The 18,205-nt window shown below is 50.3% G+C and overlaps 1 protein-coding gene across 1 annotated transcript; it reads right to left on the reverse strand.

The window, feature by feature from the left end:
- Positions 1-345: 345 nt before the first annotated feature.
- LOC140902430 (zinc finger protein RFP-like) lies at positions 346-18,153 on the reverse strand. Its single transcript, XM_073322488.1, has 7 exons — positions 17,722-18,153; positions 15,702-15,797; positions 10,382-10,612; positions 10,060-10,082; positions 9,225-9,340; positions 7,767-7,826; positions 346-904 (listed from the first exon to the last, which is right to left on the reverse strand). Exons 1-7 carry the CDS (start codon positions 18,136-18,138, stop codon positions 387-389), a joined length of 1,461 nt encoding a protein of 486 aa, XP_073178589.1. The 5' UTR covers positions 18,139-18,153; the 3' UTR covers positions 346-386.
- Positions 18,154-18,205: the final 52 nt, after the last annotated feature.

Below are 18,205 nucleotides of genomic sequence, written 5' to 3' on the forward strand. Positions count from 1 at the left end.
CTCCAGGGTCATAAAGATGAGGCAGGAAGCTAGACAACTGAGAGTCCTCCAGGGTCATAGATACTAGGATGATGGTGGCTAGAGAAGCCCCCCCTTTTTTTTTTTAATTCCCAGAGGGCTACTCCCCCAATATCTCAGTGACCCAGTCTGACCCAGGATCCCCGGAGTCCTCCTGGACCATAGAGGACAGTGACAAACAGGCGGGACAATCCATGGGGCAATGAGATTGATTTTTCTGCCACAAGCACTCCCTGATCGCTGTGGTTTGACAGTCCGGACCTGAGACCCCAGGAGCCTTCCGGAAGACTGGTGTCCTCCAGGGTCACGGAGACTAGTATGTGTGAGGCTAGAGAGGCCGATACACCGTGGAATATTCCCCCTACGTCTCAGGGACACAGTCTGAACTGGGTTTCCAACCCCACTGAGAGCCAGGGGCGGATTCTCTCCCCATTGAAAGATGCTGGTGGGAAAGTAAAGATCGGAGTCTCGTTATCAGCGTTGAAAAATGTCACCTGCCCCCATTCATAGTCCAGTGAAACCCGGATCCTCCTGGGGACCCAGCTCAGGGGCAGGGGGGTCACAGGGGAGGTGAGAGCCTGGTACTGACCCCACCAACACTGCTCCACTGCCCAGATCCCGCCCTCAGGGTTATAACTGATCCCTTCCTTCCTCTTCACAGACTCTCTGGCCGCCCCCACAGCCCAGAACAATCCATCCCCCACCTCCACCTCCCAGGAATGTATCCCTGAGGTGAATCCCTCATAGCCCAGCACACAGGGATCAGCGTCAAATCTCTCAGGATTGTCGGGCAGATCCTGCCATGTGTCTCCCCATCTCACACTTTTCCGATCCTCAGACAGGACGAGTTTGGGATGAGCCGTATCTGGATCCAGAGTCACATTTGCTGGAGAGAGAGAGAGAGAATCAGAGCGTTAAAAGCAGAGCTCAGCCCTGGAGGAGTCTGGGACCATGTCTTTCCGTCCCCAGCAGACCCGTTCTGGCTGGGACATTCCAGGATCCCTGGAAGCTGCCTCGGCCCTGGGGACCTGAGATGTCACTTCAGTTCCTCAGCCTGTATACTGGAAACCACTTCTGTACCTTCTACTTTGGTTATAGAGGCTGCAGATTTTAATTAGGAGAGTCCAGAGGAGGCAGGTACCAACTTGGCACCCCAGAGGGAAGTTCCCTCCCCTAAATGCATCCTCCACTCCCAGGCCAGGGAGCAGAGACGAAAACGCAGCACTGGGAAGGGAGCCAATGAATGAAGGTCAGTGAGCAGGAAGTGGCGTTAGGTGGGGCAGCCCCTTTCCCTGCCCAGAGAGAAGAGAGGTCTGGAAGAGAAGTCTGTTTTTGAAGTCGATCAGAGTGATCAGAGGCTCGTTCACCTGCACATCTACCAATGTGATCTATGCCATCATGTGCCAGCAATGCCCCTCTGCCATGTACATTGGTCAAACTGGACAGTCTCTACGTAAAAGAATGAACGGACACAAATCAGATGTCCAGAATTATAACATTCAAAAACCAGTTGGAGAACACTTCAATCTCTCTGATCACTCGATTACAGACCTAAAAGTGGCAATATTTCAACAAAAAAACTTCAGAAACAGACTCCAAGGAGAGACTGCTGAATTGGAATTAATTTGCAAACTGGATACAATTAACTTAGGTTTGAATGGAGACTGGGAGTGGATGGGTCATTACACAAAGTAAAACTATTTCCCCATGTTTATTTCACCCCCTCTACCCCCCACTGTTCCTCAGACATTCTTGTCAACTGCTGGAAATGGCCCACCTTGATTATCACTACAAAAAATCGTCCCCCTCCCCCTCCCCCAGCCCGCTCTCCTGCTGGTAATAGCTCATCTTAAGTGATCACTCTCCTTACAGTGTGTACATGTTCTCTGTGTAGATAAATCTCCCCACTGTATTTTCCACTGACTGCATCCAATGAAGTGAGCTGTAGCTCACGAAAGCTTATGCTCAAATAAATTGGTTAGTCTCTAAGGTGCCACAAGTCCTCCTTTTCTTTTTGCGAATACAGGCTAACACGGCTGCTACTCTGAAACCTGTCATTAGAGAGACAGCATCTCCCCAATCCACAAAGCAGCTTCAATGAGAAAGCCAAGTCCTGCCCAAAGGAAAGGTGGGATGCTGGAGAAGAGCCATGGGGAGAGTCTCTCCCCCAGGTGAAAAGGGGAAGGATGTGACAGCCATGAGGAGAGAGATTTCTCTACTGATCGCACTGATCATAATATTAGACAGACACATCAATGTCAGTACAAATGACCAGGCCACAAATAAGAAGTTTCGGATGCTGGCCAATGAGAGAGTCTGGTTATTGGTGCGTGGGAGAGTTGTTTTCATGGGAATTTTCAGTTAATCGAAGGAAAGTCTCCACCAGAGCTTACCCTTTGGCTGAGCACCCAGAGATCCTCCCCTTCCCTGCTCTAGCTCAGATGGCAAAGAATCTGGAGGGGAAAAGGGTGGAAGAGATTAGGTAGACTCCAGCGAGAAACTGCTGAATTGGAATTCATTTGCAAATTGGATACTATTCATTTAGGCTTAAATAGAGACTGGGAGTGGCTAAGTCATTATGCAAGGTAGCCTATTTCCCCTTGTTTTTTCCTACCCCCCCCCCCCGACATTGGAGGGGGGTGAGAGAACCTGGATTTGTGCTGGAAATGGCCCACCTTGATTATCATGCACATTGTAGGGAGAGTGGTCACTTTGGATGGGCTATCACCAGCAGGAGAGTGAGTTTGTGTGTAGGGGGGTGGAGGGTGAGAAAACCTGGATTTGTGCTGGAAATGGCCCAACTTGATGATCACTTTAGATAAGCTATTACCAGCAGGACAGTGGGGTGGGAGGAGGTATTGTTTCATGATCTCTGTGTGTATATAATATCTGCTGCAGTTTCCACGGCATGCATCCGATGAAGTGAGCTGTAGCTCACGAAAGCTCATGCTCAAATAAATTGGTTAGTCTCTAAGGTGCCACAAGTACTCCTTTTCTTTTTGCGAATACAGACTAACACGGCTGTTACTCTGAAACCGGTCTCTGAATTGTAACACCATTTTGGGGAGCTGCCTCTCCCTCCTAAGTGAATCACAGAATCCTAGAATATCAGGGTTGGAAGAGACCTTAGGAGGTCATCTAGTCCCAACCCCCTGCTCAAAGCACGACCAACCCCAACTAAATCATCCCAGCCAGGGCTTTGTCAAGCTGGGCCTTAAAAACCTTTAAGGATGGAGATTCCACCATCGCCCTAGGTAACGCATTCCAGTGCTTCACCACCCTTCTAGTGAAATAGTGTTTCCTAATATCCAACCTAGACCTCCCCACTGCAACTTGAGACCATTGCTCCTTGTTCTGTCATCTGTCACCATGGAGAACAGCTGAGCTCCATCCTCCTTGGAACCCCCCTTCAGGTAGTTGAAGGCTGCTATCAAATCCCCCGCACTCTTCTCTTCTGCAGACTAAATAATCCCAGTTCCCTCAGCCTCTCCTCGTAAATCAGGTGCCTCAGCCCCCTAATCATTTTCGTTGCCCTCCGCCGGACTCTTTCCAATTTGTCCACATCCTTTCTGTGTGGGGGCCCCAAAACTGGATGCAGTACTCCAGATGTGGCCTCACCAGTGCTGAATAGAGGGGAATAATCATTTCCCTCGATCTGCTGGCAATGCTCCTACTTATGCTGTCCAATATGCCATTAGCCTTTTTGGAAACAAGGGCACACCATTGACTCATATCCAGCTTCTCGTCCACTGTAATCTCCAGGTCCTTTTCTGCAGAACTTCCACTTAGCCTGTCGGTCCCCAAGCTGTAGTGGTACATGGGATTCTTCCGTCCTAAGTGCAGGACTCTGCACTTGTCCTTGTTGAACCTCATCACATTTCTTTTGACCCAATCCTCCAGTTTCTCTAGGTCACTCTGGGCCATATCCCTACCCTCCAGCGTATCTACCTCTCCCCCCAGTTTAGTGTCATCCACGAACTTTCTGAGGGTGCAATCCATACTATCATCCAGATCATTAATGAAGATGTTGAACAAAACCGGCCCTAGGACCGACCCCTGGGGCACTTCGCTTGATACTCGCTGCCAACTGGACATTGAGCCATTGATCACTACCTGTTGAGCTCGACAATCTAGCTGGCTTTCTATCTATCTTATAGTCCATTAATCCAATCCATACTTTTTTAACTTGCTGGCAAGAATACTGTGGGAGACCGTATCTAAAGGTTTGCTAAAGTCAAGATATATCACGGCCACTGCTTTCCCCATATCCACAGAGCCAGTTCTCTCATCATAGAAGGCAATCAGGTTGGTCAGGCACGACTTGCCCTTGGTGAATCCATGCTGACTGTTCCTGATCACTTTCCTCTCCTCCAAGTGCTTCAAAATGGATTCCCTGAGGACCTGCTCCATGATTGTTCCAGGGACTGAGGCGAGGCTGACTGGCCTGTAGTTCCCCGGATCCTCCTCCTTCCCTTTTTTAAAGATGGGCACTACATTAGCCTTTTTCCAGTCATCCGGGACCTCCCCCGATCACCACGAGTTTTCAAAGATAATGGCCAATGGCTCTGCAATCACATCCGCCAACTCCCTCAGCACCCTCGGACGCATTTCATCCAGCCCCATGGACTTGTGCATGTCCAGCGTTTCTAATTAGTCCTTAACCTGCTCTTTCTCCACAGAGGGCTGCTCACCTCCTCCCCATACTGTGCTGCCCAGTGCAGCAGTCTGGGAGCTGACCTTGTCTGTGAAAACCGAGGCAAAAAAAAGCATTGAGTATTTCAGCTTTGTCCACATCCTCTGTCACTAGGTTGCCTCCCCCATTCAGTAAGGGGCCCACACTTTCCTTGACCACCTTCTTGTTGCTAACATACCTGTAGAAACCCTTCTTGTTACTCTTAACATCTCTTGCTAGCTGCAACTCCAGGTGTGATTTGGCCTTCCTGATTACACCCCTGCATGCCCGAGCAATATTTTCATACTCCGCCCTAGTCATCTGTCCAATCTTCCACTTCTTGTAAGCTTCCATTTTGTGTTTAAGATCAGCAAGGATTTCACTGTTAAGCCAAGCTGGTCACCTGCCATATTTGCTATTCTTTCTGCACATCGGGATGGTTTGTTCCTGCACCCTCAATAAGGCTTCTTTAAAATACAGCCAACTCTCCTGGACTCCTTGCCCCCTCATATTAGCCTCCCAGGGGATCCTGCCCATCAGTTCCCTGTAGGAGTCTAAGTCTGCTTTTCTGAAGTCCAGGGACCGTATTCTGCTGCTCTCCTTTCTTCCTTTTGTGAGGATCCTGAACTCAACCATCTCATGGTCACTGCTGCCCAGGTTGCCACCCACTTCTGTTTCCCTTACCAATTCTTCCGTGTTTGTGAGCAGCAGGTCAAGAGGAGCACAGCCCATAGTTGGTTCCTCCAGCACTTGCACCAGGAAGTTGTCCCCAACACTCTCCAAAAACCTCCTAGATTGTCTGTGCACTGCTGTATTGCTCTCCCAGCAGACGGCAGGGTGACTGAAGTCCCCCATGAGAACCAGGGCCTGTCATGTGGAAACTCCTGTTGTTGTCTGAAGAAAGCCTCGTCTACCTCATCCTCCTGGTCTGGTGGCCTATAGCACACGCCCACCATGACATCACCCTTGTTGCTCTCGCCTCTAAACTTAACCCAAAGACTCTCAACAGGCTTTTCTCCAGTTTCATACTGGAGCTCTGGGCAATCAGACTGCTCTCTTACATACAATGCAACTCCTCCATCTTTTCCCCGCACCTGTCCTTCCTGAACAGCTTATACCATCCACGACAGTGCTCCAGTCATGTTAGTTACCCCACCAAGTCTCTGTTATTCCAATCACATCATAGTTCTTTGACTGTGCCAGGACTTCCAGTTCTCCCTGCTTGTTTCCCAGGCTTCTTGCGTTCATGTACAGGCACCTAAGATAACTAGCCGATTGCTCCGCTTTCTCAATATGAATCAGGAGGCCTCCCCTGTTGCACCCTCCTCCTTGTGTTTCCTCCCGGTATCCCACTTCCCCACTTACCTCTGGGCTTAGGTCTCCATTCCCTGGCAAACTTAGTTTGAAGCCCTCCTAACTAGGTTAGCAAGCCTGCCTGAGAAGATGCTCTTCCCTCTCTTTGTTACATGGATCCCATCTCTTCCTAGCAATCCTTCTTCCTGGAACGACATCCCATGGTCGAAGAATCCAAAGCCCTCTCTCCGACACCACCTGCATAACCATGCATTTACCTCCACAATTCGACGGTCCCTACCTAGGCCTTTTCCTTCTCCAGGGCAGATGGACGAGAACATGACTTGCGCCTTATCCTTCTTCCCAGAGCCATGTAGTCTGCAGTGACCATCTCGAGGTTATTCTTGGCAGTATCATTGGTGCCCATGTGGAGAAGGAGGAAGGGGTAGAGGTCCGAGGGCTTGATCAGTCTCAGCAGACACTTTGTCACATCCTGAATTCTAGCTCCAGGCAAGCAGCACACTGCTCGAGTCTCCCGGTCTGGACGGCAGATGGATGACTCCATCCCCCTTAGGAGGGAGTCCCCGACCACCACCACCTGTCTTCTCTTGGGAGTGGTGATCAGGGATCTCCCATCCCTAGGACAATGCATCCCATGCCCTCTGTTCGATGGGATCTCCTTCTGATCCCTTCCCTCTGATAACTCTTCCAAGTCGTTCTCCGCCATAGTACCTGTGCAGACAGCCTGAAAATGTTTCCTTACCTCTATCTGCATTGCGGGTACATGGGTTCTCTTCTTTCTTCTTCTGGAGGTCACATGCTGCCAGTTTTCTTCCCCGTTCTGCACGGCTCTCTCTGATTCTTCAGCATGCTGTGCCTGCAGTGCCAAAGCTGGCTTCTCTCCAGAAAATCTCCATTTTCTCTGATGCAACTCAGGGTCGATACTTGGTACTTGAGTGCATGAGGCCAAGCAGAGATGCCCAGACAGTTCCTCCCCCTGGCTGCAGGAGCTGCTATGGTGGCTTCAGAAACTGCCTCTCTCCCTGGTTCCCGGCTGCATCTTCCTGCTGGGGCTGCTTCTCTCTCAGGATTAGAGGAAGGTCAAAACCTGAAGTTGCAGGGAGGGGAGTAAGAGGAGGGAGGCAACAGATATAAACCCCAGGGGGAAGTGTGTGCTGAGCCCGTCCTGGCAGCTCTTCTCACTAGCCTGGGAGAAGTGAAGGGAAGGGATATTAGAGAAGAACCTCTCAAGGCCAGAGAGTGGTGAAGAGGAGGTGGCCTTGGGAGGGGTAGCTCCTTCTCCAGCCGAGAGAGAAGGGAGGAGGTACCAGCATCAGAGGGAGAAATGAGCAGTTCAAAGGGGAGAGCTCAGCCCAGCCCTGCTGAAAAGAAAGGTAGGAATGTTGGTGAGGAGCAACGGGAGAGAGCCCCACCCTCACTCAGGGGAAAGGAGAGGAATGTGGCAACCCTCTCAACTGAATATTTCAAAGGCATGTGGATGTGCCTGGAAAAGCCAGGGTCAGCGTTAAGGCCCTTTGTGTGTAGGCGAGAGAGTATTTCTCTTCATCGGCATGGGCATGAACTCAGCACCCAGGCTAGAGTCAGGATTGTTTGTTTGACATTTGCTTGGGATCTCTTCAGTATTTCATGTTTGTATTTTTAGTTTTAGGGGGAGTGTCGTGGTCAGGGTTGGTTTCATTGGGAACTTGAGCTACAAGTTCATGAAAATGTTTTCATGGGATTTTCCTCTTCATTTAAAGATAATCTCCACGTGAAATCTCACCTGGTCTGTCTGATCCCAGGGATTTCCCTCTTTTTACCTCCAGTTCAGAGCGCAGCATGTCTGGAGGGGGAAAGGATAAAAGAGATGAGATTTCATGCTGTTCTCTTTATAGTGACATCCCCATTCTTAACTGACATAACTTTGTTTTAATTACACAAGAGAAAAATTTGGAGAGACAGAGACACTCCCAGATCTTTAATAAAAGCTAATCTGAAACATTCTATTTTCTCTTTTGTTCAGGCATCTCAAATCAACTGAACCAATGTCCATTAACCCTCAAAAACACCCAAGGATATATTATGTGGAAGATAGATTTCCTGTTCACTCATCCTCCAGAGCCCAGTTGGGTTGTCTCATTCTCCTTTTGCATGTTGTCGTAACCTAGGCCCAGATCCTGCAAAGAGTTTAGCATGACAGAACAAGGAGCAATGGTCTCAAGTTGCAGTGAGGGATGTCTAGGTTGGATATTAGAAAACACTGTTTCACTAGGAGGCTGGTGAAGCACTGGAATGGGTTACCTAGGGAGGTGGTGGAATCTCCTTCCTTAGATATTTTTAAGGTCAGGCTTGACAAAGCCCTGGCTGGGATAATTTAGTTGGGGTTGGTCCTGCTTTGAGCAGGGGATTGGACTAGATGACCTCCTGAGGTCTCTTCCAACCCTAATCGTCTATGATTCTATGAAAGCAACTTTACAGTCCTGGGCTCATTGGACATGAATGAGATTTTGCAGGCTTAGGGCCCTGAATTGCAAGCTCTTTGGATCGATTTACTCAGTATCTGTACAGAGCTCAGCACAGTGGGGCCCTCATCCTCCTTAGATGTAAAAATGAATAATAATAAAATCATTTTATAGCTGTGGAAACCGAGGCAAGGAGAGGGTTGGCTCAATGGGCCTGATTCACCCCTGTGTTGGTAAAGTGATGGGGGACGCAGCTTGTGGTTCCCCTATTCAGTGGCTGCAGAGGCTGGTGCAGACTTTAGCACAGGCTAGGGAAGCCTTGTGGCCCAGCCCGAGTGGCATCCCTGTTTCAGTGACTGCTGTGTGGCGTTGCCAGGGGGCTGAGTATCAAAGGCACAGCTTTCCCCTGGTCACACCCCTCTATCCCTGCTCCACCCTGCCCTCAGCAACCCCACTCTGTTCCCAACCACCCAGCAAGGAACGCTCCTTGAGCACGAGAGGTTTCTGTCCTGGAGTGATTCACCCACCCTGTAGTTGGGAGAGAGAAACTGAGGCACCCAGCTCTTGCTATATTTTCATCTGAGTGATTTTACCAAAGCTCATCGAGTGAATCAAACTGAGACATCCTGTTGCCTGGGTCCCTACTACATACGTTCAGTTTCTCTACTTTCTGTTTTTTATTAAATAGATACACACTGGAATAACGAACCAACTGACTAACTCCACCCACAGTCCCAGAGACACACTCCGATTTCTCCTCCGAGATTCCTTCTTGGTACCTTTGAACTTCTTCATAGTCTCTGGTAGAGCAAAATTTTTCTGAGAGAAATCGCTGAATCTCTTTTCCAGCTCAGCAGAAAGCCCCACTGGCTTCTGGAACTTCCCCATCTCACACCTGGAAAGAGAGAATTTCACATTATTCTATTGCATTTACTGATTCGTTATCATCCCTTTCTAGTGGAAGTTGCTGCTCTGAAGGACCTGGAGTTAGAATTCCTCTGCTTCTCCCAGCCTCAGAGCAGGGGCAGCACAGGCCAAAGGCCCCATTAATATTCTTCAACTCTGGCCTGCAGAGAGCAGATCTGAGGATAAAAGAGGAATCGAGTCTCCAGGGCCAGTTCTCTCCTTGACCTCCATGCACTAATACTGGTATGTTCCCATATTTCTTGCACTGAGTGTTATGGGATCTTTCTTCCAGGCAGTAGACTGAGACCTCAGCTCCACGGAAATCAGCTCATTCCACACAGAACTCCAAACAGTCCTCGGGTGCGAAAGAATCTTGATTCCTGCTGACCAGGGCATGATTGTACCCCGTGCCCTAGAGGTGAAAGGCCCATATTCTACCCCCAGAATCCTGAGGCAGCCAGTCCCCAGGGATGTATCATATCTAGGAAATCCTTTAGGTCAGTCTTTCCCACTGACTAGATAGTTCCAGAGTCTTGTATAGAAGGATAGACCCTCAGGATTAAGTTCATCTCAGAGACTTGTATGCAAAATGTGACCCTGTCACACAAATTTTGCTGGAGAACTTTGGGGAGATGTGTTGTTAACATGGTCTCCAAGCCCTTTCCCAGCACTGTGAAGCACAACGGGGAGTGAGTGAGAGCCACGTACCTGCTCAAGGTGCGTCTGACATCCTAGAGGGAAGAGAGAGAGAGAAAACAAACTCAATCGCTCATGGCGCACCCTGGGGTACTCAGGAAAGGGATTTTGCAGCTCTGGGGAAAAGAGGCACTGCCCTGGCCCCGGGGCCGTGCATTGGCTGATTTAATGTAATCTCTAACATAAATGAATCTGTAACCCTTGCAAGAGAAACAATAATTCACATTTCATGAATGCGCACACTGAGTTACACCGTGATCTCTGACTGCTGGACACCAGTGCCCATGATTCAGGAGTTGTGTTGGGCTTTGGGATAGTTTTAACTCAGTCTCACCTGCAGGAATTCACTCGCTGGCTTCTGACACTTCCCCTCCATCTCACTAATCAGGTCACTGAGACAGGAAATCCCCTCAGAGAGTTTAGTGACATTTTCATTCTGTATCTTCACAATCTCCTTTTCCAGGTTTTCCAGCTGGGCCAGCAGACGTCGCTCTTGTTCCTCCAGGAACTTCCTCAGTTGCTGAAATTCGTCCACAATCTTCTGCCTCTCGGTTTGTGTCTGTAGCTGTGTTTTTAAAAAAGGAAGTGACATAGAGGGAGCCTAGGGTCCTTTCACAGAGTGCTGCGTGAGAGAGAATTTCTTTACAAACTCTGTGATGGCTGACACGTCACTAACACTGCAGTTACTAGAGAGAGGATTTTCTAAACCTTCCCATTTGTTCCTAATATCTCTTAATGGGATATTTCCATGTCTGATAAGGGGGCGGGCACTGGGGCTGTCTGTTTGTTTGTTTCAGGGGAGCCTGGCTGTTTAAAAATAGCCAGAGTTTCGCAAACCAGCTGAGCGGCGGCAAACCAGCAGAGCAGCACACAGCAGGAGTTTGCCTGGGAGTTCGCCTGGAGTGAGCCCAGTGAGGCTTACATCTTGCCAACTTCTCTGAGGAAGCTCATAGTAAGAAGGTGATATGGAAGGGGGGGGTTAAGCTGTTGTGACCTGCACTGGATGTGCCATGTTTGTCTTTCTTCCATAGGACAGAAGCGACTTTGTGTGTACAAAGTGCAAGCTGGTCTCCATACTGGAAGGGAAGATTGAAGGTCTGGAGCAACAGATAACGACCCTGCGTTGCATACGAGAAACGGAGGATTTTCTGGACAAAAGTCAGGATATGCTTCTATGGGCACAAAGCTCTAAAGATTTAGAGCAGGTTGCACAGCGGAGCCAAGAGGCCAGTGAAGAAGCTTGGCAACATGTGACCTCCAGAAGAAGAAGGGGGAATGTCCGGGTTCCAGCAACGTGGACATAGGTAACTAACCGCTTTCATGTTCTCTCCACAGGTACCATTGCGGAGAGTGGACCAGATGATATGTCTGGGGGGAGAAAGCAGGAGACTCCGCTGGTTGGAAGGCATGAGATGCGCTGTCCTGAGATGGGGGGTTCCACGACCACCACTCCCAAGAGAAGGAGGCGGGTGGTGGTGGTCGGGGACTCTCTACTCTGGGGGACTGAGTCATCTATCTGCCGCCCTGACCGAGAAAACCGAGAAGTCTGCTGCTTGCCGGGGGCTAAGATTCGCGATGTGACAGAGAGACTGCCGAGACTCATCAAGACCTCGGATCGCTACCCCTTCCTGCTTCTCCACGTGGGCACCAATGATACTGCCAAGAATGACCTTGAGCGGATCTTAATGACTGCGGACTACATGGCTCTGGGAAGAAGGATAAAGGAGTTTGAGGCGCAAGTGGTGTTCTCGTCCATCCTCCCCGTGGAAGGAAAAGGCCTGGGTAGGGACCGTCGAATCGTGGAAGTCAACGAATGGCTACGCAGGTGGTGTCGGAGAGAAGGCTTTGGATTCTTTGACCATGGGATGGTGTTCCATGAAGGAGGAGTGCTGGGCAGAGACAGGCTCCACCTTACGAAGAGAGGGAAGAGCATCTTTGCGAGCAGGCTGGCTAACCTAGTGAGGAGGGCTTTAAACTAGGTTCACCGGGGGAAGGAGACCAAAGCCCTGAGGTAAGTGGGAAAGCGGGATACCGGGAGGAAGCTCAGGCAGGAATGTCTGTGAGGGGAGGGCTCCTGCCTCATACTGAGAATGAGGGGCGATCAGCAGGTTATCTCAAGTGCTTATATACGAATGCACAAAGCCTTGGAAACAAGCAGGGAGAACTGGAGGTCCTGGTGATGTCAAGGAATTATGACGTGATTGGAATAACAGAGACTTGGTGGGATAACTCACATGACTGGAGTACTGTCATGGATGGTTATAAACTGTTCAGGAAGGACAGGCAAGGCAGAAAAGGTGGGGGAGTAGCACTGTATGTAAGGGAGCAGTATGACTGCTCAGAGCTCTGGTATGAAACTGCAGAAAAACCTGAGTGTCTCTGGATTAAGTTTAGAAGTGTGAGAAACAAGAGTGATGTAGTGGTGGGAGTCTGCTATAGACCACCGGACCAGGGGGATGAGGTAGATGAGGCTTTCATCCAGCAGCTCGCAGAAGCTACTAGATCGCACGCCCTGGTTCTCATGGGTGACTTTAATTTTCCTGATATCTGCTGGGAGAGCAATACAGCGGTGCATAGACAATCCAAGAAGTTTTTGGAAAGCGTAGGGGACAATTTCCTGGTGCAAGTGCTAGAGGAGCCAACTAGGGGGGGAGCTTTTCTTGACCTGCTGCTCACAAACCAGGAAGAATTAGTGGGGGAAGCAAAAGTGGATGGGAATCTGGGAGGCAGTGACCATGAGTTGGTTGAGTTCAGGATCCTGACACAGGAAAGAAAGGTAAGCAGCAGGATACGGACCCTGGACTTTAGGAAAGCAGACTTCGACTCCCTCAGGGAACGGATGGGTAGGGGACTAACATGAAGGGGAAAGGAGTCCAGGAGAGCTGGCTGTATTTCAAGGAATCCCTGTTGAGGTTACAGGGACAAACCATCCCGATGAGTCGAAAGAATAGTAAATATGGCAGGCGACCAGCTTGGCTTAACGGTGAAATCCTAGCGGATCTTAAGCATAAAAAAGAAGCTTACAAGAAGTGGAAGGTTGGACATATGACCAGGGAAGAATATAAAAATATTGCTCGGGCATGTAGAAATTAGGAGGGCCAAATTGCACCTGGAGCTGCAGCTAGCAAGAGATGTTAAGAGTAACAAGAAGGGTTTCTTCAGGTATGTTGGAAACAAGAAGAAAGCCAAGGAAAGTGTGGGCCCCTTAATGAATGAGGGAGGCAACCTAGTGACAGAGGATGTGGAAAAAGCTAATGTACTCAATGCTTTGTTTGCCTCTGTCTTCACGAACAAGGTCAGCTCCCAGACTGGACATCACAACATGAGGAATAGATGGCCAGCCCTCTGTGGAGAAAGAGGTGGTTAGGGACTATTTAGAAAAACTGGACGTGCACAAGTCCATGAGGCCGGACGAGTTGCATCCGAGAGTGCTAAAGGAACTGGCGGCTGTGATTCCAGAGCCATTGGCCATTATCTTTGAAAACTGGTGGCGAACAGGGGAAGTCCCGGATGACTGGAAAAAGGCTAATGTAGTGCCAATCTTTAAAAAAGGGAAGAAGGAGGATCCTGGGAACTACAGACCAGTCAGCCTCACTTCAGTCCCCAGAAAAATCATGGAGCAGGTCCTCAAAGAATCAATCCTGAAGCACTTACATGAGAGGAAAGTGATCAGAAACAGTCAGCATGGATTCACCAAGGGAAGGTCATGCCTGACTAATCTAATTGCCTTCTATGATGAGATTACTGGTTCTGTGGATGAAGGGAAAGCAGTGGATGTATTGTATCTTGACTTTAGCAAAGCTTTTGACACGGTCTCCCACAGTATTCTTGTCAGCAAGTTAAAGAAGTATGGGCTGGATGAATGCACTATAAGGTGGGTAGAAAGTTGGCTAGATTGTCGGGCTCAACGGGTAGTGATCAATGGCTTCATGTCTAGTTGGCAGCCGGTGTCAAGTGGAGTGCCCCAGGGGTCGGTCCTGGGGCCGGTTTTGTTCAATATCTTGATAAATGATCTGGAGGATGGTGTGGATTGCACTCTCAGCAAATTTGCGGATGATACTAAACTGGGAGGAGTGGTAGATATGCTGGAGGGCAGGGATAGGATACAGAGGGACCTAGACAAATTGGAGGATTGGGCCAAAAGAAATCTGATGAGGTTCAATAAGGATAAGTGCAGGGTCCTGCACTTAGGACGGAAGAACCCAATGCACAGCTACAGACTAGGGACCGAATGGCTAGGCAGCAGTTCTGCGGAAAAGGACCTAGGGGTGACAGTGGACGAGAAGCTGGATATGAGTCAGCAGTGTGCCCTTGTTGCTAAGAAGGCCAATGGCATTTTGGGATGTATAAGTAGGGGCATAGCGAGCAGATCGAGGGACGTGATCGTCCCCCTCTATTCGACATTGGTGAGGCCTCATCTGGAGTACTGTGTCCAGTTTTGGGCCCCACACTACAAGAAGGATGTGGATAAATTGGAAAGAGTCCAGTGAAGGGCAACAAAAATGATTAGGGGTCTGGAACACATGACTTATGAGGAGAGGCTGAGGGAACTGGGATTGTTTAGTCTGCAGAAGAGAAGAATGAGGGGGGATTTGATAGCTGCTTTCAACTACCTGAGAGGTGGTTCCAGAGAGGATGGTTCTAGACTATTCTCAGTGGTGGAAGAGGACAGGACAAGGAGTAATGGTCTCAAGTTGCAGTGGGGGAGGTTTAGATTGGATATTAGGAAAAACTTTTTCACTAGGAGGGTGGTGAAACACTGGAATGCGTTACCTAGGGAGGTGGTAGAATCTCCTTCCTTAGAGGTTTTTAAGGTCAGGCTTGACAAAGCCCTGGCTGGGATGATTTAATTGGGGATTGGTCCTGCTTCGAGCAGGGGGTTGGGCTAGATGACCTCCTGAGGTCCCTTCCAACCCTGATATTCTATGATTCTATGACATCAGTGGCGCTGGAACTATTTCTAGGGTGGGGGTGTTGAGCTGCGCCCCCCCTTGTCCCTGTTCGAGCCCCTCACTGCCCCAGGTTGGGACCACAGCTGGGGGCGGCTGCAGAGCTCCAGGCACGGGGCCGGCGGCCGGGATCCCGGGTGGCAGCGGGGCCCCCGGGCTCGGGCTGGTGGCCGGGACCCCGGTGTGGGGCGCAAAGCCTGGGGGTGCTGCAGCACCCTCTGCACCCCTACTTCCTGCACCTATGTCTGACATGGGCAGGACAGTGTGTTATCAGAGGCCTAAGTCAATCCTGATCCAGAGCAGCAGGAGGCAGGACTCAGCCCTACATTAACAGAGATGCCAGGGGAGAAAAAAGAATGAAACAATTCAACAATACGAGAAATGCCTGCAGGCGGCAGACAGCCTGCCTGGGGTCTAGTCAGTTCAGCTGGGGGGGGAGATTTATGAAAGCCACAAGGGCTAGAAAATTAACTCATTAATTTGGAATGGGAGCTTAGAGTCTGAGGCATATGAGACGGTCCTGATCCTGGGAAAGGACTTCTCAGGCCCTGTGTATGTGAGTGCACACACAGGAATCCAACACAGCAATCCATGGTCATGGAGCAACACACACTAGCCCGCATTCCCCAAGGCCACAGAGCAATAGGCCTACAAACACACCTCCCATCGCAAGTCCCTGCGGGGTTAATAGCAGCGGGCACCTACCAGGTACTCCTGGCTTTTCCCCTCGCCAGTCACTTTAAATCCCAGCAGCTTCTCTCTCTCTTCCCTCAGAGTCTCCAAATGGGCCTGAATCTTTCCCTGGAGAAACCGAAATAAGTTGGCTGGTTCCATTCCGAGGGTTGAGAGCATGTGTGTAGTGGGTGTTTTCCACCCAGTACTCAGTCGGTGACTGTCGGCCTGTAGCGGGGCACTCACCCCGCTCCTGTGAAAGGCTAGGCTGATTGGGGAAGCAGCCACAGCTGAGGCCATGCCCCAATCAGGCCACACCTGGCCCTATAAAAGGGAGGTGAGCCAGGTACTGAGGTAGTTTCTCTCTAGCTCTGGAGAGAAGGGCACCTGAGGCTGGCCACGGCCAGCTCCAGCCTGGTAACTCCCCCGACTGCAGGCCTTGTGCAAAGCCTACTGGGGATGCAGAGGGGCAGCCCGGGGATAGGCAGAGGCAGCTGGTCCTACCCCACTGCCAATGATGAGTAGCTATTACAGACTACGGTCTGCCCCAGTGAGCGGGGCTAGATGATGGCTGGCAGTAGCCACTGAGGCAAGGTGGGTTTAGAGGGTTGGGGGTTCCCCTGGGAGGGGAGACCCAGACTGTGGGTTACTGCTGGGGCAGAACCCTGAGGTAAAGGGGTACTGGGGTCCAGGAGAGACATGGAGGTCTTCAGGCAGGTGAGCCACTGTCCCGCTGAGGGTGTTCTGGGCTGGACAAGAGCTAATTCCCAAAATGACCAGCAGGAGGTGCTGTGCCAGCGAGTCTCAACCTTGCTACACGGCCTTACTAGGTTTATGACATGAGGGACACCAAGGAAATGAATTCTCATTCATGGAGACTGGCAGTGGTTTATATTCGGGCAGTTTAGAATTATTTGGACTGACTTAAACCAGTGGAGAAAGCTGGAGTCACAGGGTGGTGAATCAAAAATCAATTTTTTTAGATAGTTTAACTAACAAAGTGTGATACAAACCCCAGAAGCCACCAGGATTAGAAATACGGTCTTGGATGCTCACAGGAGCTCAGCTCCCTCTGAATTTCAGCCCTGAACCCCTGGGGATTGGACTGGTCTAAGCACTAGGGCAAAGCCCACTGGCCGTGGTGATTTGTGTTGTGAGAAGTTGGTCTATGGTGTCCCAAACCCTTTCATTCGCAGTGGCCTCTGGGGAGCTGTCTGGACCCCCTTTCTGTGTGAATGCCAGTTACTTGGGGTCCACACAATGTTTAGCACTGCGATCTCCTCTAGTACGGCCGGCAGCTGAGTGTAATCACTCATGGGGCAACATGGGAACGTAGAATCCCAGTGGGAAACTTCATCTCCCTGCTGGGCCTGGAGCCTTTAGCAAGGAGTCTTTTCCCTCTTAATGGCTGCACTTTGTCACTGCTTAGCGCTGCTGGGGAGGCAGCATGGCCTTGTGATTAGGGCCCTGGTTTGGGCCTGGGGAAAGCTGGGTTCTGTTCACAGCTCTGCCGGTGACCCTGGGCAAGTCCCTGCTTCTGTTTCCCCTCCCATTCTTGGCTGTCTTGTCTGGTTAGCTTTAAACTGCTTAGGGCAGGGATTGTCCCTCGCTGTGTTTTGTGCGGGGCCCAGCGCAGTCAAGGTCAGGTCTTGTTTGGGGTCTGGAGGGGCTGCTGGGATGCAAAGAACCGCGATAATGCAGACGACAATACACATCCGTTATAAAAATAGCAGCTTGTAACTTCCTCTGCTCCGATCTGAGGACAACATGCTGATGGAGATCGGCCTGCAACTTCTGTGACTTAAACCTCTTGGATCCTTTCCCCGGTTCATTTGAGGGGGAAGTTGCCTTATTTCCCCAGTGGGAAGTGGTTTGGAAATGGTGTCAAAGAGACGTTGCCCACATCCAGCCTCTTGGCTTTACAGCGCATAAGGGTGCAGTTACAGCAAAAGCTGTCAGGGAGAGAGATTGCGTCTGACCCGTAAATTGGGTTGAAATTACCCTGTCATTAAAATTCAATTTGAATGAATTAGACTGGCCAGTGCTTCCCTACCTTGTACTCCTGGGCAGCCTCCTCTATGGGAACTGCTGTGTGAGCTCTGTGAGCCCGGGATCTGTCGCACACCACGCAGATCAGGGTTTGGTCCTCTTCACAGAACAGTTTGAGAGGCTCCCGGTGCTCGCCACACGCGCTCTCCCCTCCTGCATCCTTCATCACCTGTAGACTCAGCCGTTTGGCTAGTTCGAGGACATTCGCCAGGGGCCGGTTTGGCCTCAGGTTTCTCTGCTGAGTGGTTTCTCTGCACTGAGGACAGGAGAAGCTTGTATCCTGACTCTCCCAGCACTGGTTGATGCAGGCTCGGCAGAAACTGTGCCCACAGTCTATAACCACTGGGTCTTTAAAATACTTCCCACAGATGGGGCAGCTAGCTTCATCCTGGAGACGGTCCACGGGGTTCTCTGCGGCCATGGCTCCCTCTGGACACTGCTACTGGGTTATTTTCACTTTCCCGAGCTCAGAAATCCACCCTGCTTGC

Source organism: Lepidochelys kempii, chromosome 24 (assembly GCF_965140265.1).
Source record: "Lepidochelys kempii isolate rLepKem1 chromosome 24, rLepKem1.hap2, whole genome shotgun sequence".
Taxonomy (NCBI): Eukaryota; Metazoa; Chordata; order Testudines; family Cheloniidae; genus Lepidochelys; species Lepidochelys kempii.